This window comes from Ranitomeya imitator, chromosome 10 (genome assembly GCF_032444005.1).
Source record: "Ranitomeya imitator isolate aRanImi1 chromosome 10, aRanImi1.pri, whole genome shotgun sequence".
Lineage (NCBI taxonomy): Eukaryota > Metazoa > Chordata > Amphibia > Anura > Dendrobatidae > Ranitomeya > Ranitomeya imitator.
This window is the reverse complement of record NC_091291.1, coordinates 8,615,875-8,643,509: the sequence shown is the minus strand read 5'-3', so window position 1 is coordinate 8,643,509 and position 27,635 is coordinate 8,615,875. Positions and strand designations below refer to the sequence as shown.

Sequence of the window (27,635 nt, the reverse complement as noted above, 5' to 3'; positions counted from 1 at the left end):
TTGAATCCCCTCCCTGCATGTTTGGCGCCTGTTACACAGCCAATAACCATGCAGGGATTGCCTGCCAGTCACTGTAATGCCGTAACCATCTTTGTTGTGGCATTACTGTGATTGACTGGCCGCATTACCTCATTAGAGGTTATAAAAGGACAAGCACTGCCAACCTCGGCACACTGGCAGCATTGTACAGCTCAGTAATAGTTCTAGTTGGGTGCATGGCAGGGCTCAGAAGGGAGGGAGCACCTTTTGATTTTTTAAATGCAAAATTGGAATCAATGGTGGGCATCATGTCCCGTTTGGAGACCCCCTGACGTACCTGAACAGTGGAAACCCCCCAATTCTAACTCCAACAGTAGCATAGCCCTATCCCTGACACACGTATAACCCTCATCCAAACAATAACCAAAACCCTAACCCCAACACCACAACCCTAACCCCAAGAAAACCCTAACCCAAACACAACCATAACCTCAACTCTAGCCCCAACCCTAACTCTAGCCCCAACCCTAACCCTAGCCCCAACCCTAGCTCTAACCCTAACCATAGCCCAACCCCAACCCTAACCCTAGCTCTAACTCTAGCCCCAACCATATCCCTAGCCCCAACCCTAACCCTATCCCAACCCTCACCTTAGCTATAACCCCAACTATCACCCCAACCATAACCCTAACTCTAGTCCCAACTTTAACTCTAGCCCCAACTACAACCCCCAAAAATAACCCTAACCCTAATGGAAAGATGGAAAAACATACATTTTTTAATTTATTATTTTACCTAACTAAGGGGGTGATAAAGGGGGTTTGCTTTACTATTTTTATTTACTTTGATCTCTGTGATAGGGTCTATCACAGTAATCAAAATGAACCAAAAGGTGAAATCTCCTATTGTTGCCAGGTGCTGGCCGGCAGATCTCGGTGGGCGCACTGCGCATGCGCCAGCCATTCTCTGCCCGGAAGAAGATGACAATGGCCAGGGGACTGGGTGATGCAGGAGGGTCCAGGGACACTAGAGGTACCCTCTTCCTTCCCACTATCCTAGCCAAAGTCATAACAAAAGCATTAGTGGTAACGTGATGATTTACCGAACTGTGACCGAATTTTGCAGACTTTGAGTAAAAATTCTCGTGAAACTGAACACGAATCCGAGTGTGCTACATTTGTACCGAATTTAAGATTGGCAAACATTTTCCGAACAAGTTCGCTCATCTCTACAACACGTGACCGCATTGTTTTTTTGGGTTGGATGAAAAAAATTACTATATTGTCATCACTAGAGTTTAACATGGTTAGTATTACATTATGGTGATATATAAAACTTAAAAAAAAAGATTCACAATTTTCTTCTGAATTCATTTAGTCATTGTTATGATCCGTTCCAGGGTTTAGTCCTATCTGCTCTTTTTCCGGGCGGATCATGTCAAGGGTTAACTTTGCTCTGCCTCCTTCTGGGCTCAAGCTTGTTATATAGCTCCCATTCATCCTGCTGGAGGTGGCAGTTCTGTCTTTGGCATGTGAACCTGACTCTGGTAACTCTTGATTTGTCCTGCTGTGATCCCTGACTTGTCCCTTGTCTGTTTACTCCCTCTGTCTGCCCTTTTCCCATCGTTTCTCTGTTTATCTGCTTGATTCTCTGGTTCCTGACTTGGCTCGCATTCGGACTCGCTTCTGTTTTCTGACTTTGTCTTATCTGCTCCTGACGACTGCTGAACCTCCTGGCTTGTTTTCTGACCACGTTTACTGTTTATCCTTTTTGAGTACTCCTGCCTCTGATTGTATTTTGACTCGGCCTGTCGGACCACTCTCTCGCCACTTGGTGGCACTTGTGCTGCTGCTCTGTGGTGCTTCTGTGTACGCAGTCTCTCTTCCCTCTCAAGCTCCCTCTGATGAGGTTGCATTATACTGCACTGCAGCAGCATGACAGTCATCCATTGTTATACTAAGGTGGTATGTAAAACAAAAAAAGCTTCAAAAAATTTTCTGGATTCAATTAGTCATCCATACAGTTTAATGCAGTTAGTGTTACATTACAGTGGTATATAAAACTCAAAAAAAGTTTAAACAAAAACAAATTTCTGGATTGAATTAGTCATCCATAGAGATTAAAATTGTTAGTGTTACAATATGGTACTCTCATTACAACTATTACTATGGTGACAATTTGCACTAGCAAATTGGGCCTCCTGGCTGAACCCCTATACTAGACCTAATGATTTTTAAGTGGAAATGTTGCACTCCTAACACTGCCACCAAACAGACACTCACCGGCATGCCCTCCTGTCGCTCCTCCAACATCTTTCAGTACTCCACCTTTAAAAAAAAAAGAGAGATAGAACAATCATATCTTTTATATGTGAATTATTATACTTAAAATATGTCTTCAAACTCTCCTGCACTTAGTTCTGTGGAGTATCGGTACCGGTTGTCCCTCTACTGCAAGTTCTCAGATGCAAAACATTTTTCTCAACCATCATCACATGGAGCTCTTACAAAAACACACTTAAAGAGCTTTAAAACTGAGAAACTTAAATATCTGTGGTCGAACACGACCAATGTCTGACAGATCAGAATCGGATACAGGGTGTAAGGGGCAGTAATACAGTCATATACATGAGACATCATATACCGCTCAGGATACAACTGCCAAGTAAATTTACCTGCATTTGATAAGAGATTTCCTCCAGCGTCTGAAAAAAACACAATTTTAAATTAGTAACTTTTAAAACTATTTATACCATAACCTAAAAAAAAATAGACATAACGTATGTTATTTACAACAAATTAAATCCTTATATCAATTGCATTTGGGCCTATATGTGGAAACGTTGGTTCTTAGTCAATGACATAGTTACTATGTACTGTATTTAAAAAGAGCACTCCCATCAAAGCTTTCATACTCTAAATAAAATGTAGTCATAATATTATACAGCACTGTGTACTTACGATTACTCATTTTGCCTTTTCACCCAGTTAATTTTTATCTTTTCCATTAGGTCTATGACATCACATGATTAATAACTGACCAGCAAAATCCTTCAAGGCTCTATGTAGAAACAGGAGGTCTCTTTTCCCTGCGTGAGTCATCATTAGAATTACAATTCTATTTTAATGCAAAGTCCCTGGCAAGGCTGAAGAGGGAGCAGCTGGGACAAGAGGTGAAGAGGGGAGAAAAGAGAAGAATTAGCTGGGTAGAAGGGTAAAATGAGCAATTGTAAGTACACAGTGCTATATAATATGACAACTGCACTATATTAAGATTAAAGAAACTGGGAGTTCTTCTTTAGCCCACACATTACATTCTCCTATCATATAGAAGAGTCTTCCCCATGATTACTCACTGAGTACTCCTGACACTAATCCTTGTACTGGCCCAGTAGATGATGATGTGCCACCTGTTCCAAGAGAAGAATATTATTAGTAAATTGTTCCGCTTTGCTGGATAGAAATCAGACTGATTTTTTTATACTATCGTGTGACCCCGGCCTTAACTTTATTCTTTGATTCTAATTGTAACAAGATCTTTTTTATTTCTTGACTACTTTACATTAACATTACGGACTGCGCTTTTCAGTACAGTTCAGACAAAGGCTCCACAGCGTCTTAAAGAACGTCCGTATTTTTTCATAAAAAGTGTTGAACGTTTCTAGACATTGCTTGGGTGCAATTACCTTTTACTGATACTCCGCCACCACCACCTGAAACAAAGGAAGAAATATTTTAGTTTACATAGCGGTCAAAGAAACCGTGGGACTTTCCAGGACTTCACCGCCCCTTCAATGTTCTTTCAGAATAATGAGAATCTTCTACTTGACTGTGCCGGTCAGCCCCATTCAAGGAAAAGTTGCGGAACTTGGGTTGACTACCAAATCTCATGCAGACTATGGTATAAATTGGACGAGTGCAATCAGATAAAAAAATTGTACTCGGACCGGTGTTATTCAGTGAGGCAGTGAGACCTAATCCGCCTTAGAAAAACAACCCAGCATGCTCGATTTTGCTTTGAATATTAGATGTCACAGAATAGCATCCGATTTTTAAGGATACATTACAATTCTGTAAAAGAGAAACTTGTAAATGGTCCTGGAAATAATTAATAACTGCTGATGTAAAAAAAGTGTTGCATACAGATGACAAGTGAGAATAAAATTGTCCCATTTTTCTAGATGAAAATCAGACTGATTTTTTTATACTGTCGTGTGACCCCGGCCTTAACTTTATTATTGTTGTGTTTGTAACAAAAGTATTAATGACGACTCACTTAATCCACCAGTCTTCCCTCCTGCTGTTCCACCAATGCCAGACAGTATACCACCTTCAAACACAAATAAAATGCAGAACATGATCCATTGTTCTCTACCATGGTGGAAAGAGAACTTTTATGTGTAATTTTTACAGACAATTGACTGTTAGGGTTGGTGGAACGCACCGAATATATTTATTAGATGAGATAGGTGCATTCGCAACCCAGGATCCAACGTGCAGGAAAGAACCTGCTGCTAAGCAAGGCGGCGAAGCAAATTACTACAAACAAACTCTGTTACTTCACAGAGCCCGCAGTAAAGATAACGCTGTGCCCTGTTTAGCTCCCCGGGGAAACAGCTTCTGTGTAGAGCCAACAGTGGTCATGCAGTCCAACCAACAAGCAGCTCCTCTCCGGTGGAGCCGGAATTCTAATGGCTATTAGCCAGCTCTGAACTCAGACATAAACTCCTCGCCAGAGGTGCCAGCATTCTAGGGGCTTATTTCAGCCGGGTCCCTGACTGCATACACAAAACTCCTCGCCGGAGGTGCCAGCATTCTAGGGGCTTATTTCAGCCAGGTCCCTGAACACACACACGACCACACTGGCGCTGAGCTCGTACATATTTGATACTAGCGCATGGCCGTGCGGTCATGAGAACCTTTCATAGCTGTAGCACCTACAGGACCTTCCAAGAAGGACCAATGGAAGGCTGCCACAGAACTTGATCAGGTACAGGACCTTCCTGGAGGACCAATGGAAGTTGCTGTAGTATCTGAGCATGCGACCCTTGATCTCCACTGAGAGATCTTACCTTGGGCATGCTCAGTGTGTGCAAAGCAGGACTTAGTCCCAGAAAAGCCTGCTCACCACAGACCAGTGCAGGGTACAATAGTAGAGCCTGGAGAGGCAGCAGTAACCCTTTCCACAGTATCAGATTCAGTGAGACACTGGGACCGACGTCTCTGCTGAGCAGGCTCCACTGCGGCCGATGCAAAATGGGAGACTGCAGCAGACATGGTTTGAGATTTCCCCTGTGCAGCGGCGGGAACTCGACTCCTAACATTGACTTCATTGTTTTTAAGGAAACTTTAGTGTTTTGCAAAAGTTTATAAACTTTTGTGTAGGCGCATAAAACTGATGAAAAAATGAAGGTGTATTGTCCTGCAGCTGATTCTTCTACCATGTAACATCATATTCACAGCTGAAGTCAATTTACCTGTATCTGATAAAAGTTTTCCTCCTGCATCTGTAAAAAAATACAATTTTATGTTAGTAACTTTTTGAAATTATTTATAACATAAGCTAAAAAAAATCAATATTTACAACGGAGTAAATCTTTATATTTGTTACATTTGGACCCAGATCTGGAAGCTTTGATTCTTAGTTGTTGACATAGTTACTATGTATATAGGTCAAGCATTACATCTTCTTATCATATAGAAGAGTCTTCCCCATGATTACTCACTGAGTACTCCCGACACTAATCCTTGTACTGGCCCAGTAGCTGATGTGCTGCCGCCTGTTCCTAGAGAAGAATATCATTAGTAAATTGTTCCACTTTTCTGGATGGAAATCAGACTGATTTTTTTATACTATCGTGTGACCCCGGCCTTAACTTTATTCTTTGATTCTAATTGTAACAAGATCTTTTTTATTTCTTGACTACTTTACATTAACATTACGGATTGCGCTTTTCAGTACAGTTCAGACAAAGGCTCCACAGCATCTTAAAGAACGTCCGTATTTTTTCATTAAAAATGTTGAACGTTACTAGACATTGCTTGGGTGCAATTACCTGTTAGTGATAGTCCACCGCCACCACCACCTGAAACAAAGGATAAAATATTTTAGTATACATAGCGGTCAAAGAAACCGTGGGACTTTCTAGGACTTCACCGCCCCTTCAATGTTCTTTCAGAATAATGAGAATCTTCTACTTGACTGTGCCGGTCAGCCCCATTGAAGGAAAAGTTGCGAAACTTGGGTTGATTACCAAATCTCATGCAGACTATGGTATAAATTGGACGAATACAATCAGATAAAAAAAAAATTATTCGGACCGGTGTTATTCAGTGAGGCAGTGAGACCTAATCCGCCTTAGAAAAACAGCCCAGCATGCTCGATTTTGCTTCGAATATTGGATGCCACAGAATAGCATCTGATTTTTAAGGATACATTACAATTCTGTAAAATAGAAACTTGTAAATGGTCCTGGAAATTATTAATAACTGCAGATGTAAAAAAAAGTGTTGCATACAGATGACAAGTGAGAATAAAATTGTCCCATTTTTCCAGATGAAAATCAGACCGATTTTTTTATACTGTCGTTTGACCCCGGCCTTAACTTTATTCTTGTTGTGTTTGTAACAAAAGTATTAATGACCACTCACTTAATCCACCAGTCTTCCCTCCTGCTGTTCCACCAACGCCAGACAGTATACCACCTTCAAACACAAATAAAATGCAGAACATGACCCATTGTTCTCTACCATGGTGGAAAGAGAACTTTTATGTGGACTTTTTGCAGCCCTAAGAAAATTAACTTCATTGATTTTAAGGAAACTTTAATGTTTTGCAAAAGTTTACAAAATTTTGTGTAGGCGCATAAAACTGATGAAAAAATGAAGGTGTATTGTCCTGCAGCTGATTCTTCTACCATGTAACATCATATTCACTGCTGAAGTCAATTTACCTGTATCTGATAAAAGTTTTCCTCCTGCATCTGTAAAAAATACAATTTTATGTTAATAACTTTTTACAAGTATTTAGAACATAAGCTAAAAAAAAATCAAAATTTACAACGGAGTAAATCTTTATATTTGTTACATTTGGACCCAGATCTAGAAACTTCGATTCTTAGTTGTTGGCATAGGTAGTTGTTGGTAGGTCAAGCATTACATCCTCTTATCATATAGAAGAGTCTTCCCCATGATTACTCACTGAGTACTCCTGACAGTAATCCTTGTACTGGCCCCGTAGATGATAACGTGCCGCCTGTTCCTAGAGAAGAATATCATTAGTAAATTGTTCCACCTTTCTGGATGGGAATCAGACTGATTTTTTTATACTATCGTGTGACCCCGGCCTTAACTTTATTCTTTGATTCTAATTGTACAAGATCTTTTTTATTTCTTGACTAGTTTACATTAACCCCTTCATGACCCATGATTTTTTATACTGTCGTGTGTTAGGGCTAGCGGAACGCACCGAGTAAATATAGATGTTTTATTGTTATAGATGCGTTCGCAGCCCGGGGTCCACCATGCAGGAGAACCTGCTGCTAGCAAACGGCGGCACTATATGGCGGTATGAACTAGCTCTGTTATTTCACAGAGTAGCCGTGAAAGCAAAGCACTGCGCCCTATTAGACTTCACAGAGGCACAGGCGAACTACCCAACTGAGAGCAGTCAGTGGTCATGCATGCACACAAAACTCCTCGCCGGAGGTGCCAGAATTCTAGGGGCTTATTTCAGCCAGGTCCCTGAATACACACAAACACAATCTCCTCGCCGGAGGTGCCAGCATTCTAGGGGCTTATTTCAGCCAGGTCCCTGAATACACACAAACACAATCTCCTCGCCAGAGGTGCCAGCATTCTAGGGGCTTATTTCAGCCGGGTCCCTGAACACAATCTTACATGACCACACTGGTGCAAAGCACATAACTTAGAAAGATACTAGCGCATGGCCGTGCGGCCATGCGAGCTTTAAATAGTTGCAGCAAGTACATGACCTTCCTAGAAGGACCAATGAGAGGCTGCCAGAGAGCCTGAGCACCTACAGGACCTTCCTGAAGGACCAATGGATTTAACTGCAGTATCTGAACATGTGACCCTCGATCTCCACTGAGAGATCTTACTCTAGGCATGCTCAGAACGAGAAAAGCAGGACTTAGTCCTAGAAGCATCTGCTCGCCGCTGCCCAGCACTGGCTTCAATGGCAGAAGCAGGAAAAGCAGCAGTAACTCTTTGTACAGAGTCAGACTGAGCAAGACGCTGGTACTGACATCTCCGCTGAGCAGGCTCCACTGCGGCAGGAGAAGAATGGGAGACTGCAGCGGAGATGGCCTGAGATTCCCCCTGTGCAGAGGTGGGAACTCGACCCCTAACATTACCCGCCCTAGGGCCCCCCTCCTTAGGCCTCGCTACGCTCGAAGGCGGCAATGAGCTGTGGAGTCTGAATGTGCTCAGCAGGCTCCCAGAACCTATCCTCAGGACCGTAACCCTTCCAGTCCACCAAATAAAATTTTTTGCCACGTACCACCTTGCACCCCAAAATAGCGTTCACCTCGTAATCGTCCGTAGACGAACCAGATGTCCCGGCAGATGACTCAGAAAACCGGGACATGTATACGGGCTTAAGGAGGGACACATGAAAGGTGTCAGTGATACCAAGGCGTGGAGGAAGGGCTAGACAGTAGACCACAGGATTAACCTGTTCGAGGACCTTGAAGGGACCCAAGTAGTGAGGTGCAAACTTAGTGGACTCAAAACGCAGCCTGATGTTACGGGCGGAGAGCTACACTAAGTCTCCAGGAGCAAAGGTCGGGGCAGGACGCTGATGTGCATCGGCGGAGGACCTCATTCTCTCCTTGGAAGCTCAGATGGCATCCTGAGTGCGGTCCCAAATGTCCCGTGCCTCCACTGCCCATTCTGCCACCCTGGAGTCAGCAGAGGACACGGGCATAGGCACAGGTACCCACGGATGCTGGCTGTAATTAAGGAGGAAAGGAGTCTGACCGGTGGAGTCGGCTACAGCGTTGTTAAGGGCAAACTCTGCCCACGGTAACAAGGATGCCCAGTCATCCTGCCTGGCAGAAACAAAATGTCGTAAATATGTGACCAGAGTCTGATTGGCTCTCTAAACCAACCCATTCGTCTCGGGATGATAAGCCAAGGACAGATTCAACTCAATACTGAGCAGACGACAAAGCTCTCTCCAGAACCGAGAGGCAAACTGGGGACCTGTTGTAAATTCTGTTGTCGAACTCCCTCCTGTGGTCGTGAATGGTACTTCGGCGAGTTCTGTCTATGGGCTCCCTCTGGTGGCTATGAGTGAAGCTGCTGCTTCTGAGGTTCCTTACACAGGTGACGTGGTTTATCCTTTGGTTGACTGCTCTATTTAACTCCTCTCAGATCGTTACTCCATGCCAGCTGTCAATGTTTTTGCATTAGTTCAGTTCGCTCCTGGATCTCTCTGGTGACCTGCCTTCTCCTGCAGAAGCTAAGTTCCTTATAGTCTTTATTTGTTCACTGTTTTCTTGTCCAGCTGGTTTTCATGATTTTGTCTTGCTAGCTGGAAGCTCTGGGATGCAGAGTGGCCCCTCCGCACCGTGAGTCGGTGCAGAGGTCTTTTTTGCACACTCTGCGTGGTTTTTTGTAGGTTTTTGTGCTGATCGCAAAGTTACCTTTCCTATCCTCTGTCTATTTAGTAAGTCTGGCCTCCCTTTGCTGAAACCTGTTTCATTTCTGCGTTTGTGACTTTCATCTTTACTCACAGTCAATATATGTGGGGAGCTTCCTTTACCTTTGGGGAATTTCTCTGAGGCAAGGTAGGCTTTATTTTCTATCTCTAGGGCTAGATAGCTCTTAGGCTGTGACGAGGCGGCTAGGTCTGGTCAGGAGCGCTCCACGGCTATTTCTAGTGTGTGTGATAGGATTATGGCTTGCGGTCAGCAGAGCTCCCACATCCCAGAGCTCGTCCTGTATGAGGTTTAACTATCAGGTCATTCCGGGTGCTCCTAACCACCAGGTCATAACAGGGACCCCGGTCACTGACAATCTTGTCCGACAAACCGTGTAGGCGAAAGATATGCTTGATGAACAACGCTGCCAGAGCCCGTGCAGAAGGTAGCCGTGGAAGCTGCACCAAATGAACCATTTTGGAAAAATGGTCGGTGATCACCCAGATAATGGTGCAGCTACGAGACTTGGGTAAGCCTACCACAAGTCCATCCCGACCATCTCCCAGGGCCTGTCCACCACCGGCAGAGGATAAAGCAACCCAGCTGGCCGTTGCCGAGGAGACTTGTTCTTGGCGCAAGAGACACACGCCCGAACATAGTCTGCGACATCACGAGCCATGTGCAGCCACCAGTATGTCCTCGCCAGTAACTCAGATGTCCTTTTAGAACCAAAATGTCCACCCACCCTGGACGAGTGAGCCCAAGAGAGAACCTCCGGTCGCAAACTGGATAGTACAAAAGTCTTGCCCGGAGGCACAGACTCTAGCGAAACTGGGGCCACAATTCTCAGGCTCAGTTCTTTTTAATTTCTTGACTACTTTACATTAAGATTACAGACTGCGCTTTTCAGTACAGTTCAGACAAAGGCTCCACAGCATCTTAAAGAACGTCCGTATTTTTTCATAAAAAATGTTGAACGTTACTAGACATTGCTTGGGTGCAATTACCTGTTACTGATACTCCGCCACCACCACCTGAAACAAAGGATAAAATATTTTAGTATACATAGCGGTCAAAGAAACCGTGGGACTTTCTAGGACTTCACCGCCCCTTCAATGTTCTTTCAGAATAATGAGAATCTTCGACTTGACTGTGCCGGTCAGCCCCATTCAAGGAAAAGTTGCGGAACTTGGGTTGCTGATGTAAAAAAAAGTGTTGCATACAGATGACAAGTGAGAATAAAATTGTCCCATTTTTCTGGATGGAAATCAGACCGATTTTTTTATACTGTCGTGTGACCCCGGCCTTAACTTTATTCTTGTTGTGTTTGTAACAAAAGTATTAATGACCACTCACTTAATCCACTAGTCTTCCCTCCTGTTGTTCCACCAACGCCAGACAGTATACCACCTTCAAACACAAATAAAATGCAGAACATGATCCATTGTTCTCTACCATGGTGGAAAGAGAACTTTTATGTGTAGTTTTTACAGCTCTAAGAAAATTAACTTAATTGATTTTAAGCAAACTTTATTGTTTTGCAAAAGTTTATAAACTTTTGTGTAGGCGCATAAAACTGATGAAAAAATTAAGGTGTATTGTTCTGCAGCTGATTCTTCTACAATGTAACATCATATTCACTGCTGAAGTCAATTTACCTGTATCTGATAAAAGTTTTCCTCCTGCATCTGTAAAAAAAATAAAATTTTATGTTAGTAACTTTTTAAAATTATTTATAACATAAGCTAAAAAAATCAAAATTTACAACGGAATAAATCTTTATATTTGTTACATTTGGACCCAGATCTGGAAGCTTCGATTCTTAGTTGTTGGCATAGTTACTATGTATATAGGTCAAGCATTACATCCTCCTATCATATAGAAGAGTCTTCCCCATGATTACTCACTGAGTACTCCCGACACTAATCCTTGTACTGGCCCAGTAGCTGATGTGCTGCCGCCTGTTCCTAGAGAAGAATATCATTAGTAAATTGTCTGATTTTTTTAAACTATCGTGTGACCCCGGCTGTTGTGAATTCTGTGATCAAGCTCCCTCCTGTGGTCACGAGTGGTACTGCGGCTTCTGAGTTTCCTTCCTCAGGTGATGAGGTTAAGTCGTTAGGTGCTGCTCTATTTAACTCCACCTAGTGCTTTGATCCTGGCCTCCAGTCAATGTTCTAGTATTGGTCTTGCTTCCTCCTGGATCATTCCTGTGGCCTGTCTGCTCAGCATAAGCTAAGTTCTGCTTGTGTTACTTTTGTTGTTATATTTTCTGTCCAGCTTGCTTTTTTGGTTTTGCTTGCTTGCTGGAAGCTCTGAGACGCAGAGGGAGCACCTCCGTACCGTTAGTCGGTGCGGAGCGTCTTTTTGCCCCTCTGCGTGGTTGTTTGTAGGTTTTTGTGTTGACCGCAAAGCTATCTTTCCTATCCTCGGTCTATTCAGTAAGTCGGGCCTCACTTTGCTATATCTATTTCATCTCTGTGTTTGTATTTTCATCTTAACTCACAGTCATTATATGTGGGGGCTGCCTTTTCCTTTGGGGAATTTCTCTGAGGCAAGGTAGGCTTATTTTTCTATCTTCAGGACTAGCTAGTTTCTCAGGCTGTGCCGAGTTGCATAGGGAGCGTTAGGCGCAATCCACGGCTACCTCTAGTGTGGTTTGATAGGTTTAGGGATTGCGGTCAGCAGAGTTTCCACGTCTCAGAGCTCGTCCTATGTTTTGTGGTTTTTGTCAGGTCACTTGTGTGCTCTGAACTTCAAGGTCCATTGTGGTTCTGAATTACCTATTCATAACACCCGGCCTTAACTTTATTCTTTGATTCTAATTGTAACAAGATCTTTTTTATTTCTTGACTACTTTACATTAACATTACGGACTGCGCTTTTCAGTACAGTTCAGACAAAGGCTCCACAGCATCTTAAAGAACGTCCGTATTTTTTCATAAAAAATGTTGAACGTTACTAGACATTGCTTGGGTGAAATTACCTGTTAGTGATATTCCGCCACCACCACCTGAAACAAAGGATAAAATATTTTAGTATACATAGCGGTCATTGAAACCGTGGGACTTTCTAGGACTTCACTTTCCCTTCAATGTTCTTTCAGAATAATGAGAATCTTCCATTTGGCTGTGCCGGTCAGCCCCATTCAAGGAAAGTTGCGGAACTTGGGTTGATTGCCAAATCTCATGCAGACTATGGTATAAATTGGACGAGTACAATCAGATAAAAAAAAATTGAACTTGGACCGGTGTTATTCAGTGAGGCAGTGAGACATAATCCGCCTTAGAAAAACAACCCAGCATGCTCGATTTTGCTTCGAATATTGGATGCCACAGAATATCATCCGATTTTTAAGGATACCTTACAGTTCTGTAAAATAGGAACTTGTAAATGGTCCTGGAAATGATTAATAACTGCTGATGTAAAAAAAAGTGTTGCATACAGATGACAAGTGAGAATAAAATTGTCCCATTTTTCTAGATGGAAATCAGACCGATTTTTTTATACTGTCGTGTGACCCCGGCCTTAACTTTATTCTTGTTGTGTTTGTAACAAAAGTATTAATGACCACTCACTTAATCCACTAGTCTTCCCTCCTGCTGTTCCACCAATGCCAGACAGTATACCACCTTCAAACACAAATAAAATGCAGAACATGACCCATTGTTCTCTACCATGGTGGAAAAAGAACTTTTATGTGGACTTTTTACAGCCCTAAGAAAATTGACTTTAAGGAAACTTTAACGTTTTGCAAAAGTTTTTAAACTGTTATCTAGGCAAACAAAACTAAACTGATGAAAAAATGAAGGTGTATTGTCCTGCAGCTGATACTTCTACCATGTAACATCATATTCACTGCTGAAGTTAATTTACCTGCTCCTGATAAAATATTTCCTCCTGCATCTGTAAAAAAAACAATTTTAAATTAGTAACTTTAGAAATGTATTTATACGACTAGCTAAGAAAGACATAACATAATTATATCAATTGGGCTTGGTTCTATATCTGGAAGCTTTGGTTCTTAGTTGTTGACATAGTTACTATGTATTTAAAGAAGCACTCCCATCCAAGTTTTCTTTTACTCTAAATATATTGCAGTCATCATATTATACAGCACTGTGTACTTACAATTGCTCATTTTGCCCTTATACTGAGATAATTATTCTCTTTTCCATGTGGTCTATGAAATCATGTCTAGCTGAATCCTTTGAAGCTCTATGTAAAAACAGGAAGTTTCTTTTCCCTGCATGAGTCATCATTAGAACTACAATTCTACATCACTGCTAAGTTCTTGGAAGGGGGGGAAGAGAGAGCAGGTGGATCAGAAGGTGAAGAGGGGAGAATAGAGAGGAATTAGCTCGGTAGGAAAGTGAGCAATTGTAAGTACACAATATGACAGCTGCAATATATTAAGATTATAAAAACTTTGATGGGAGTTCTTCTTTAACTCATGCATTACATCCTCCTATCATATGGAAGAGTCTTCCCCATGATTACTCACTGAGTACTCCTGACACTAATCCTTGCACTGGCCCAGTAGATGATGACGTGCCACCTGTTCCGAGAGAAGAATATCATTAGTAAATTGTCCCACTTTTCTAGATGGAAATCAGACTGATTTTTTTATACTGTCATGTGACCCCGGCCTTAACTTTATTCTTGTTGTGTTTGAAACAAATGTATTAATGACCACTCACCTAATCCAATACTCGTCCCTCCTGCTGTTCCACCAACGCCAGACAGTAAATCACCTTCAAACACAAATAAAATGCAGAACATGATCCATTGTTCTCTACCATGGTGGAAAGAGAACTTTTATGTGTAATTTTTTACATGTCTAAAAAAATTAACTTCATTAGTTTTAGGGAAACTTTAACTTTTTTGCCAAAGTTTTTAAACTTTTGCGTAGGCGAATAAAATTGATGAAAAAGAAGGTGTATTGTCCTGCAGCTGATTCTTCTACCATGTAACATCATATTCACTGCTGAAGTCAATTTACCTGTATCTGATAAAAGATTTCCTCCTGTATCTGTAAAAAAAAAAATACAATTTTATGTTAGTAACTTTTTAAAATTATTTATAACATAAGCTAAAAACATTCAATATTTACAACGGAGTAAATCTTTATATTTGTTACATTTGGACCCAGATCTAGAATCTTCGATTCTTAGTTGTTGGCATAGTTACTATGTATATAAGCTAAGCATTACATCCTCTTATCATATAGAAGAGTCTTCCCCATGATTACTCACTGAGTACTCCCGACACTAATCCTTGTATTGGCCCCATAGATGATGACGTGCCACCTGTTCCGAGAGAAGAACGTCATTAGTAAATGGTGATGGTAGACGCTCCGTTGTTTTATCTGCACTTGTAAGAAACATTTCCAGAGAAGACAGTTTAGAGTAACACAGAACTCTTTATTTTTCTTAAAGTTTTTACAAAAATTTTCTTGTTTAATAATTCCGATGTCTTCATTTTTCAATCTAAGGGTCAGTTGATATCATATAGTTACGCAAGTATACTTGTGATTTATGTTTGTAGCGTGCCAAACACACAGAACGTCGTGTCTGCATGCGCTATCCATACTACTAGGAAGGGGTTAATGTGTTGACGGTTGCCAAAATTCGCAATTAGGCTGAGGTCACGGGAAACTGTTTCCTGCCATCCAAGAATTACGTTAATCACCCTCAGATCAGGCTTCAATCAGAGTGTAATAAAAGTGTGATCATAGTATGGTTCGAATGTTGAGAAGATAGAAAAAGAAAATTTCCCCGTCAAAATCTGTCATCTGAGTTGGGTAATTTTTTTCTGACGGATCCAGTGACTCGCGTGACTCAGTGTGATCCGACAATGGGAGGCAAATCGCAACCTCGGAAATAAAATCAGACATGTGCACCATGGAATAACTTTGGTCCGAGGGCAATCCGATGTTTTGTCAGATCGCACTTGATCCAAAAACATGGTCATCTGCCCCTGCCCTTAGGTGTAGTCGTTCTCAGGAGAATAAAGAACTGATGAGCGGGGTAAGCTGGGTGGATACAAGGAGGGACATTTTCTTATTATGAAGTTTTGAATTCTCCAATTTGCTATCGGATAAGAAACACCTACATTTATTTATTGAGCCTGACGGGTATAAATATACGAACACTCTGGTAAAGCCTAAGAGATTAATGGAAACACAAGCTTGAGAATTTCTACTGATCTTCTGATCTCACCGGCAGTTAACTTCTAAGTTGGAATGAGGAGGACCTCCGCTCCATAACTACTTCTAAATTGTTTCTGCCAATGATTGACTCCCATTGTGACCAGACTTTTTATGTCTCGCGCTTCTTTACATTAGTCATTGTGAACTGCGCTTGTCATCTTCACTCCAGACAGGTGAAGGATATGGTTGCTTTTCATTTTTGTTTTTTTTTTACAGGTGACCAGGGCTTCAATGGAATCGGCAGAAACAATTTAGAAGTAGTTATAGTGTGATGGTCGTCCTCATTCCAACCTAGAAGTTAACAGCCGGTGAGATCAGAAGATCATTGTTAGGTGAGTATTATTGTTTTTTATTATGTTCTGTTTTTGTAGAAGGGATGAGGACTTTAATAAAAGGGGTATAAGATGAGTATAACTTTGTTTTTTTATTTTTAAAGAAAAAGTAAAATGGTGTGCATTTTTATTTCACATAAAGGACTTTATTCTGGCTTTACTTACAATCGTACTATGGGGTTAGTAATGGGGGCATCTTATAGGTGCCTCTCCATTACTAACCTCTGGGTTTGATGTCAGCGGCCATAAAACAGCTGACATCAACCCCAAAACTATTACCCCACTTTCCACCGCACCAAGGCAAGTGAGAAGAGACAGGAAAAGTGCCAGAATCTGGGGTGACTGTGGGCTGCTATTTTTAGGCTCAGGGGCAATATCCATGACCGCTTATCAGGCTGAGAATACGATCCACTAGCTGTCTGCTTTAGCTTGACTGGTTGTCTAAAATGGGTGGACCCCATGCCATTTTTTTTAAATGATTTTTTTTTAAACAGACACTCACCAACCACCCTTCCTGTCGTTTCTCCGACATTTTTCAGTACTCCACCTTTAAAAAACAGAAGAGATGTATTGGGGAACAGACTTATCTGTGGTCGAACACGACCAATGTCTAACAGATCCGTACTGGATAGAGCTTGTAAGAAGCAGTAATATGGTCATACACATCAGATCTCATAAACCGCTCAGGATACAACAAGTTTACCTGCATTTCCTAAAAGATTTCCTCCAACATCTGAAAAGAAATACAATCTTAAGTTAACATTAAGGGCTGAAAAAAGTTACACATATTAAGTTTACAATTACGGTAAGTAAATTCTTAACTTTCGATCTGTTGCCTTTGCATCTACCATAGATCCGGATGTTTCGGTTCTTAGTCGTAGGCCCAGTTATTACTCTACATTAATGTCACACATTGTATCCTCTTATATGGAAATGTCTACCCCATGATTACTCACTGAAGATTTCTGACAGTATTCCTGGTCTTTTCCCGGTCCCTGACACTGTGCCACCTATTCAGAGAGAAGAGCATTATTAGTATATGGTGCTCGTAGATTTTCCGTGATTGTATCTAGACTTGTACGAAACATTAACAGATAAAAAAAATTCTGTATAATACAAATTTTTATAGATTTTTTTCATGTTGTTTTCCAAACTTGATACTTTTTGATAGTCCTATTTTCCAGTCTAAGGGTCTCTCGATGCGATATTGCTACGGAAGTATATTTGTGATACACATTTGAAGCACGTCAGCCATGTACAGCATCATGCGCCCGTGCTATTTGTCATTTATAAAGTTTTTTGTAAAGTTTTATACATTTTTTTAAAGTTGTTATTTCTGTTACATTAATCGACATTTCGAAATACTCTTTTCGTTTTGGTTCAGGCAAAAATTCTTCCAAAATAACTTGTCCCAATGTGTTTTAACCCCTTACCGACGTCCGACGAACATGTATGGTACAAGTTGGTAGGAAGTGGAAGGAGTGGGCTCAAATTCAAAAATTGTCCAAATTACGTTTTTTTGAGTCGTTAAAACACCACAAATAATGCTGTAATAAGCGATCTAAACTTCAAATCGATCCACGAGTGTCCTTATTTCCTCACATAAAGTGATACTTTTTGTAATTTTTTAAAAATCTATTCTTAGACATACTATTTGTATAACAATTTTAATATTAATATTTACTTAATTTTTTAATCTTAATGAGTATTAAAATATAAGATTAAAAAGAACTTATGAAACAAAAAAAAGAATTGTGCTAAATTCTCTTAGTTGTATAACTGCTTTTATTACCAGCTACAACTTCCACATCTACTACTCTACTACTATTATTACTAGTTAACGCTAATACTTTTACTAATCCCTTTGCTACAGCTATTAGGCCGGGGTCACACTAGCGAGTTTTACGGACGTATGAGAGGCGCAAAAACTACGCACGGACCAATGATTTTCTATGGGGCAGCTCCTATCTGCCGTATATTTCTCAGCTGTATTTTACAGGCGTAGAAAATCACAGCATGCTGCGTTTGTCATCGTGTTGTGCAAAAAATCCACCAATGAAAGTCTATGGGGGCGAGAAAAATCCGAATTACACACGGACCAACAGTGTGACTTGCGAGACAGCGGTGTTCTATAGAAAAGCCGTCAATTCAGTGCGGTGTACAGTAAAATCAAAGGTTAGAATAGATCAAATGAATGTCTACACATAGTATAGGTATAAATATATATCAGTGAGACACAAATATATATATATATTTATATTTCATACAGAGCTAGATAGCAGAAAAGCCGGCAATTGAATTGCCGGCTTTTGCTATCTCCTTATCAAACCCGACATGATATGAGACATGGTTTACATACAGTAAACCATTTCATATCCCCTTTTTTTGCATATTCCACACTACTAATGTTAGTAGTGTGTGTTTGTGCAAAATTTGGGGGCTCTAGCTGTTAAAATAAAGGGTTAAATCGCGGAAAAAACAGGCGTGGGCTCCCGCGCAATTTTCTCCGCCAGAGTGGTAAAGCCAGTGACTGAGGGCAGATATTAATAGCCTGGAGAGGGTCCATGGTTATTGCCCCCCTGGCTAAAAACATCTGCCTCCAGCCACCCCAGAAAAGGCACATCTGGAAGATGCACCTATTTCGGTACTTAGCCACTCTCTTCCCATTCCCGTGTAGCGGTGGGATATGGGGTAATGAAGGGTTAATGCCACCTTGCTATTGTAAGGTGACATTAAGCCTGGTTACTAATGGAGAGGCGTCAATAAGACACCTATCCATCATTAATCTAATAGTAGTAAATGGTTAATAAAACACACACACATTAGGAAAAAAGTATTTTATTGAAATAAAGACACAGGGTATTTTAATAGTTTATTATACTCTTAATCCAAATGATGACCCTTTTTCTGTAAAAAAGGAAAAGTAAAAAAACAACAATATCCCATACCTTTCCGGCGCTCAGTGACGTCCCACGATGTAAATCCATCTGAAGGGGTTAAATGATTTTACCGCCAGGAGCTCTGCTAATGCAGCCGCCCCTGCCTGTAAAAACTGGGGAATGAATGGGAAGCAGGGGAATGTAGCTACCTAGACTTGTGGTGCTGCGCCCCCTGCTGGCAAAACCTCATATGATCTCGAGCGTGAGAAAATATTCAGAAAAATTCCCACACACTCGAGTACATATGAGGTTATGCCAGCATGGTGCGCAGCACCGCAAGTCTAGGTAGCTACATTCCCCTGCTTCCCATTCATTCCCCAGTTTTTACAGGCAGGGGTGGCTGCATTAGCAGAGCTCCTGGCTGTAAAATTATTTAACTCCTTCAGATGGATTTACATCGTGGGACGTGACTGAGCGCCGGAAAGGTATGGGATATTGTTGTTTTTTATTTTTCCTTTTTTACAGAACGAGGGTCGTCATTTGGAAAAAGAGTAATAATAAACTGTTAAAACACCATGTGTCTTTATTTCAATAAAATACTTTATATAAAAGTGCCAGGATCTGGGGTGACTGTGGGCTGCTATTTTTAGGCTCAGGGGGCAATATCCATGGCCCCTTATCAGGCTGAGAATACCAGCCACCAGCTGTCTGCTTTAGCTTGACTGGTTGTCTAAAATGGGTGGACCCCACGCCATTTTTTTTAAATGATTTTTTTTTAAACAGACACTCACCAACCACCTTTCCTGTCGTTTCTCCGACATCTTTCAGTACTTCACCTTTAAAAAACAGAAGAGATTTAAACCATCACCACATGGAGCTCGTATAAAACCACAATATTAACATTGCACTGTACTGAGGAACAGACTTATCTGTGGTCGAACACGACCAAAGTCTGACAGATCCGTACTGGATGGAGCTTGTAAGAAGCAGTAATATGGTCATACACATCAGATCTCATAAACCGCTCAGGATACAACAAGTTTACCTGCATTTCCTAAAAGATTTCCTCCAACATCTGAAAAGAAAAACAATCTTAAGTTAACATTAAGTTATACATAATAAGTTTACAATTAAGTAAATTCTTAACTTTCGATCTGTTGCCTTTGCATCTACCATAGATCCGGATGTTTCGGTTCTTAGTCGTTGGCCCAGTTATTACTCTACATTAATGTCACACATTGTATCCTCTTATATGGAAATGTCTACCCCATGATTACTCACTGAAGATTTCTGACAGTATTCCTGGTCTTTTCCCGGTCCCCGACACTGTGCCACCTATTCAGAGAGAAGATCATTATTAGTATACGGTGCTCGTAGATTTTCCGTGGTTGTATCTAGACTTGTACGAAACATTAACAGATAAAAAAAATTCTGTATAATACAAATTTTTATAGATTTTTTTCATGTTGTTTTCCAAACTTGATACTTTTTGATAGTCCTATTATCCAGTCTGAGGGTCTCTTGATGTGATATTGCTACGGAAGTATATTTGTGATACACATTTGAAGCACGTCAGCCATGTATGTGCTATTTGTAGTTTATAAAGTTTTTGTAAAGTTTTATACATTTTCTTAAGTTGTTATTTCTGTTACATTAATTGACATTTCGAAATAATCTTTTCGTTTTGGTTCAGGCAAAAATTCTTCCAAAATAACTCGTCCCAATGTGTTTTAACCCCTTACCGATGTCCGACGTACATGTATGGTACAAGTTGGTAGGAAGTGGAAGGAGTGGGCTCAAATTCAAAAATGTCCAAATTAGGTTTTTTTGAGTCGTTAAAACACCGCAAATAATGCTGTAATAAGCGATCTAAACTTCAAATCGATCAACAAGTGCCCTTAATGATACTTTTTGTAATTTTTTTTACATTTACTCTTAGACATATTATTCGTGTAACAATTTTAATAATAATATTTACTTAATTTTTGAATCTTAATGAGTATTAAAATATAAGATTAAAAAGAACTTATAAAACAAAAAAAAGAAATGTGCTAAATTCTTTTAGTTGTATAACTGCTTTTATTACCAGCTACAACTTCCACATCTACTACTCTACTACTATTATTACTAGTTAATGCTAATACTTTTACTAATCCCTTTGCTACAGCTATTACTATGATACCAGCCTTTACTACAGCAGTCACTACTCTGCTTTCAGTACAACTACTACTGTGGTGATGATACTTCTACTACTGCTGCCGCCAAACACTCACCTCCCCACCCTCCTGTCGTTTCGCCGACACCGTTCAGTATTCCACCTATAAAAACAAAGTGATAGAAATAATCATATCCTCTGTATGTGAATTATTACAATTAGGATTCGCTCATATTCGCATATAAAACAAAAGGTTGATGTTGCTCCTGAAAAGTAGGCAACTATTTTTGATAACCAGCCAAGGTAAAGCAAGCAGCTGCAGGCTTATATTATCAGGCTGGGAAGCTCCATGTTTATTGGGTCCTTACCAGCCCTAAAATACCTAACCGCAGCCACCGCACAAGTGACACATCACAATACATGCAACAATTCTGGTGCTGGTGCTGTGGCAATCTGGGTAATGGAGTTGGACAGCTGTGATTTATCAAAAATCAACCCTTGGTGTTAATAATGGATAGGTGTCTAACCCAGTCAACAAAAATAAAAACACACAGAAATAAACATTTTATTTGAATAAAGACTTAGGGGCTTACATTTGAGTATAAAAAAATAGCTCACCTCTCCATTACTAACCCCAGGGCCTGATGGCAGCTGAGATTTTTGACAATTCACAGCTGTCATCAACCCCAACTACCATTACCCAAATTACCACTGCACAAGGGCAATTGGAAGAGCCGGGCACAGCACTACAATTGGACCATCTAATGTGCTGCTCTTCTTCTGGGGCGGCTGTGGATGAGCGGATGATGGACCGAGGTTGCACCAAACGATCCGCTAATCTCTATTGCAGACTTTGTCTATTGTTGAGTTCATAATATTTTATACTTACTCCATTTACTTTCTGTGGGTCTAGTGTTCTTTGGAAATTGCCATGATCCTAAGTAAAACATGAATATTCCTTAGTTAATAAAAACATTTTTAAAGAAGCACTCCTCCTCTTCCTCCTCCTCTTCCTCTTTGGTGGGAGGAGACGTGCTTCTTTAATGACCAAGTTGCGGAAATTGTTAAGAATAATCATGTTACCTGTTATCCATTGAGTTTTTCTTCCTATAAATAAGAAATAAGTAGATTTATTAGGACTGTATACTTTGAAGGAAGGTTCCTGTGGCATCTAATGCAGGACCACAAGGAGAGCAGCATGACATGGATCATCTTTATTTAGCAGCTTTTTAGACCTCTTTGTTATGGTTTACTTCTCGCGTCCTATTTAAGTCTACTAGACTTTCACTACAAAGAATATAATGGGTTAATACGTGATTTACCTGTAAAACATGGAGCCAAAGATCCATAGGCCTTTTTCACGGTATATCCAATGCTTAAGAGTCCAAAGGGGATTGTAGGATGTTGAACCGTATGAGTGCTAAAGCCACTGCCATAGCTATATTCCACCCAGGAATATTCGGTTCCTGGGAATTTATTCCAAACAAAATTATTGGAAGATTTGCCGTCAAACTGAATTTCGAGAGAATTTGAGGTCTTGGCTATGATAATGCCCAAATTTGTGTCAAAATCCTTTTCTCCAATTAGACTATATCCAAGACCGAATGAATCAGTGTCTCGAATGCGTGAAAGGAATGAGCCGAATGGTTTGCCTTTATATGTTCCTCCAAGACCAAGAAGCAGAACCTGGATTCCTTGGATACATTGGATGGAGAGTGGAGAAGATACAGTTAGGTTGACCTGAATGAGATCCCCGGCGGCCACATTTTTGGTTTGATTGACTGTTCCAGACTGGTATGTAATAACAGTGCTTTGGGAAGCCATTATAAGCACCAGATCATATTTACTTTGGAAGGACAAGCCTGGAACTAAAAATGAGGCTCCCCAGCTCCCAACGGGCTTGAGTTGTTCATAGACATGGCTGCAGCCATTGTTATTCTCAGCACATGTGTGTCCGGCCATGACGGCAATCGGATTGTCGCCAACCACTTTGGTACCAGAGAGGTCCTCCTTACTCTGAATCTGGAAAGCCTCGTAAGGTCTCAGGTTCAAGGTGAGCTTGTCCCCTTTGGCGTAATTCTTGCCATTTACGGTGACAGATCCTTTTAAGAAGACGTCAACATTGGTTACAGTTTTATAGGCAAGTACAAAAAACTCTTTGAATTGATTTTCAGGTCCTTTTGGAGGGGTGATGATGTAATATTCCAACCCTAATTGCCCTGCTGGGTAGATCAGAGCCATGTCACCACTATTGCCTTTGTAATTTCTGGACATGACACTGACGTCTGCATCCGCTTCAACGATCACGGATTGGGTGCAGTTTTTTGTCCCTCTGAATTCAGTTTTGATGTCTATAGGAATTACTACAGTTTGTCCTTTCCTAACCGTCACGACCTTCTTAAAGTTAAAGTTGTTTAGAGAAACCGAAACTTTAGCAGGTCCTGAAGCCGCGGTCACCACGATCTGTCTGTCGGGGAGCCCTTTAGAGATGTCGTTCTGCATAAATGTTGTGATAAAGCTTTTTCCTGAGGATGTCACTTCTGTAATGCCTGTAAATAAATTAGTAGAATATTACACCTTATGTATATTATATAGTAGCATCAAAAACACAAATAAAGTTGCAACGGGGGTGGAAGGAAGGGAAAGGTAATCTTTGAACGTTTCCCCTCCTATTGTACTGAATGCTCAGAACTAATCAGATGTCTCTGTAGCTGCATCTTTATCCTTTACCCCTCGTATCTAACAGAAAAAATAGGTATTCACCTGCAGCTGCATCCCCCTCCTCTCCACCCAAAAAGATTTATAAACATTTATAGAAAAACCACAAAGTTTTTTGGCTTGTTTTTAATTCAGAAAGATATTCTGTTATTGGCGACATTCATGAATTCCATTGTGCTGTAATAATGTTTAAGCGAGTATTTAAACATTATAAAAAGGTCTTCTTCTTTCTGGTCACCAGTGCTGTCTTTATTGGGCCACCTTCGGTACCTTTTGACATCTTCGGAATAGGCCATGACATTATTTTGCAACATGACACATGTTATGATCTCATGCCATGTCATGATTGTGTGGCTTAGTCAGCACAGGAGATGCCAAAAGTCACCGGTGCCATGATGTACCGAAGATGAAGTCATTGGAGAGAAGAAAATAGGTAAGTCAAGGTATCAACTTTAATTTTTTGTAACCCCTTCCTGGCTCTTTTGAGTCCAGAAAAATAGTTTTATTTTTAGGAAGGGCTCATTCAGACGTCCGGTTTTCCTGTACGGTGGATTTTCACAGATAGGTCTCATACTTATAGTTTATGGGACCATTCAGAAATCCATGATTTTTCACAGAACGAATGGTTCGTGGAAAATCGAGGAGACATGTCCAATTGGATTGACGGTCAAAGTCAATGGGTCGGCTAAAAAATCTGACCGCATTTGGATAACATCCAAGTGTGGTCCAATTATCATGGACTATCAGAAAGGAGAAAGTGGAGACATTTAAAAAAAAATTCCACATATGACATAATCGGAAAGGAGAAGGTGGAGAAATGTTTTTGCTGTTTTCCAGTGTATGAGAAAATCAGGTGACTCTCGAACCGCACTCCGATCAAACGTTGATCAAAGTCTGATCAGAATAATTGATCTATTTTTTTGGATGCCTGAATGAGCCCTAAGGACGAGTGAATCGATTCTAAATAATTCAAATTTGTTTAGAATTTCCCAAAATTTACTATCTGATCATCATTTTACTCAATTTGTTCAAATTGAATAAAAAAATTCAAAGTCTTCACAATTTGATCAAATTTTGAGGCAAAATTCAAGACAACTTTGGTCTTGAAACAATTCACTCATTTATAGTGCACAGACAAATTCAGCGACAGCCTATGGCTAAAACTAGAGCGGTTTCTAAAAAATCCTAGAGGGAGATAAATTCGAAAAAAAAAGTTAAAAGTTATTTAAAAATATTCTTAAAGACGGTATAATTTTCTTCTAAGAAATATCCTTAAATATCGTCCTTATGTGACACTGCAACCATTTTAATTCGATCACAGGTTCTATTTTCAAAAAATTGGTTCAAGAACGAAAATGTTTAAAAAACATTTTTTATCCCTTCCCAATGAGTTTTTTTTTTAATATAGAATTGTTACCACGATTGTAAAGTATTAAATCCGCAGCTTTTTTTTTAAATTTTCCAACATGTTGATTGCATGTTTGGTGACGTTTCATCCATATTTCAGGATGAGCACTGCACTTTGGTGCCATGTCCTACCTGTCTGCGGTTTATTCTGATTTAATCCCCCAGTTCCAGGCATTCCTGGTTCCAATTCTGTAAAAAAGAGAATAAAATATGTATATCATTATTTTTATTTCCAATATAGTGCCAGGTTTCGCTCTTTTTGCAAGACTTCAAATGTCCCAAATTATAATATTAAATGTTCTCCGTGTTAAATTTACCAATTTTTTAACTTTTTATCGAAAGTTACTTTTTAGGCTAAAAACATTCCTCGCCTTGTTTTCCAGGCAAGACGACACGCCTCTTCTGATTTCTATCAATTGTCATTCATTCTATTGTTTTTAGAAAAACGTCCCCACGTTTTTCAACATTCGTTCCCAACTTTTAGAAAATAAATCACTTATGAATGAAGGAATGTAGTTTTTTAATTTTTTGTTTTGCTGCAAAAAATTATTTACAAATACTTGAAAGACTCCTTTTATTCGTTTCTATTGTTAAACCTCTTTGCTGTTCAAATCTTCAGTCTTTTGAGTTGCTTTTTTTTCTTCCATTTTCGAAGAACACCTAGTGGAACTTAGGAGAGTGTGTGTGACTTCTCTAAAGTGGCTTTGGGTAAGAGGTGGCAAAAAAAAAACACTTTAGGAAAAAATCTGTTCAAAAACTGAGAGTCTTCCAAAAACGCTCCTAAAAAAGAAGCTGCTTCTGCTAAAAGAAAATTGTCGTTTTTGACTTTTGGCGTACACACCCGAATGTACAAATATCCTCTTCAGGGAGGAAGCGGGCTTGAACTCTAACGCCAACTATGGAATGTAGTAATCCTAAGAGTCAATATCGACCCATTAACGAACCTTAGGATAGAAGCCAAATCAGACGTTCCATTTGCAGACACATGTTTGGGGCATGTTTGCCTCTCATCAGTGCAAAGCAAGAGATCTGATTTGGCATTATGAGATCTTACAGGGAATCTAACAGGGATCATTTCTCCTTGTAGAGATTTTCAAGCTAGCGTGAGGACACTTTAAGGCAAATCAAGTTTTCTCCAATGAATTTTAGGAAGATGGAAGAAGATGTAAGTCACTCTGTTTCTGTCCTGGGTGCCCGATTGGGACACCACTCCTTTCATCAATATAGAAAAGAATGTGGAACTCCCCCAAAAAATGGAACTTAATTTGTGCTGCAATCCAAGCGTAACCTCTCAGTCTTAAAATAAGACCTTCGTCAGAATTTATTTAATGTACGAATTTCAACAAATTAGCTGAATTTGAATTTTGGTAAATTCACTCACTTTGTAATATTTAGAGATAAATATTTAGCATATATTTAGGGATGAAAATTTATATTAAGCAAAAAAAACTAATTATGTATATTATATATATATATATATATATATATATATATATATTAAATTATATATGTATATTAGTTTTTAATTAATTTATTTCCTTGTAATATAAAAATATGTAAAATATAAAAAAACATATAAAGATACAGTGTGTAGATATAGACATATATATATATATTAATATATCAGACTTTGTTGACTTTATATATAAAATATAAAAAAATAAAGCATATATATTGTATAAAGATGCAGAATATATACCGTATATAACTTTTTTTGTAGTCACTGGAAGTGGATATTACATAAATAATTAGATAAATCCATCAGGTCTCCCAGTTCTTTTCACATATAAAAAAAAAACCTTTAAGATTATAAAAAAGTTCCACCGCCATGAACTTTCTCATGAACCAACCATTTTTTCACATTAAGATGATGGAAAACCTTTATTTTCTGAGTTGAATCATTTGCTGACAATCCAGTTTTGAGATGTAAAGATTGAAATCCATTTTACATCTATTATTTTGCAATCCTATTCTTACTTAAATCAAATTGTATTTTTGTTTTTAATGTATCAACTTAAAAGAAAATTATTAGCCGTTGTTTCCGTTCTTTTTCTTACTAAGGTATTTACGCGTTACTTGCGCTACCTTCCATTGTCCACCAGATATTCCGGGTGATACATCTATATTTAGGAACAAAGGAATATTAATGTTTCACGTTCAAATTGGCATCCTGGATGATGTTATCAGTAGAGGCTGCTTTTTTCTTTGCTGCAGCTCGGTAGCGACGAGCCTGGCCGGATCTAGCAATCCTGCCCACTTCAGAGCAGCGCTTGCAAGTTCTATAGCAAAC

General features: G+C 39.8%; 1 protein-coding gene across 12 annotated transcripts in view; it reads right to left on the bottom strand.

Moving 5' to 3' along the window:
* LOC138652282 (uncharacterized) overlaps positions 1-27,635 on the bottom strand; it is a 119,291-nt gene that overhangs the window by 9,238 nt on the left and 82,418 nt on the right. For 4 of the 12 annotated variants that reach the window (XM_069743052.1, XM_069743063.1, XM_069743065.1 and 1 more), the window contains 33 exons: positions 25,478-25,534; positions 22,543-23,769; positions 22,304-22,327; positions 22,110-22,157; positions 21,339-21,383; positions 20,347-20,400; positions 20,111-20,140; positions 19,857-19,901; positions 17,143-17,196; positions 16,890-16,919; positions 16,689-16,733; positions 14,899-14,952; positions 14,646-14,675; positions 14,344-14,397; positions 14,148-14,201; positions 13,520-13,549; positions 13,222-13,275; positions 12,630-12,656; positions 11,551-11,610; positions 11,302-11,331; positions 11,000-11,053; positions 10,651-10,677; positions 7,180-7,239; positions 6,932-6,961; positions 6,630-6,683; positions 6,035-6,064; positions 5,705-5,764; positions 5,456-5,485; positions 4,255-4,308; positions 3,665-3,691; positions 3,335-3,388; positions 2,654-2,683; positions 2,262-2,306 (listed from right to left, as the gene is read on the bottom strand). In XM_069743052.1, coding sequence (XP_069599153.1) covers positions 2,262-2,306; positions 2,654-2,683; positions 3,335-3,388; positions 3,665-3,691; positions 4,255-4,308; positions 5,456-5,485; positions 5,705-5,764; positions 6,035-6,064; positions 6,630-6,683; positions 6,932-6,961; positions 7,180-7,239; positions 10,651-10,677; positions 11,000-11,053; positions 11,302-11,331; positions 11,551-11,610; positions 12,630-12,656; positions 13,222-13,275; positions 13,520-13,549; positions 14,148-14,201; positions 14,344-14,397; positions 14,646-14,675; positions 14,899-14,952; positions 16,689-16,733; positions 16,890-16,919; positions 17,143-17,196; positions 19,857-19,901; positions 20,111-20,140; positions 20,347-20,400; positions 21,339-21,383; positions 22,110-22,157; positions 22,304-22,327; positions 22,543-23,769; positions 25,478-25,534 — 2,607 coding nt within the window. The remainder of the gene's footprint in view (positions 1-2,261; positions 2,307-2,653; positions 2,684-3,334; positions 3,389-3,664; positions 3,692-4,254; positions 4,309-5,455; positions 5,486-5,704; positions 5,765-6,034; positions 6,065-6,629; positions 6,684-6,931; positions 6,962-7,179; positions 7,240-10,650; positions 10,678-10,999; positions 11,054-11,301; positions 11,332-11,550; positions 11,611-12,629; positions 12,657-13,221; positions 13,276-13,519; positions 13,550-14,147; positions 14,202-14,343; positions 14,398-14,645; positions 14,676-14,898; positions 14,953-16,688; positions 16,734-16,889; positions 16,920-17,142; positions 17,197-19,856; positions 19,902-20,110; positions 20,141-20,346; positions 20,401-21,338; positions 21,384-22,109; positions 22,158-22,303; positions 22,328-22,542; positions 23,770-25,477; positions 25,535-27,635) is intronic. The other 8 variants (XM_069743054.1, XM_069743055.1, XM_069743056.1 and 5 more) reach the window with 8 other exon arrangements.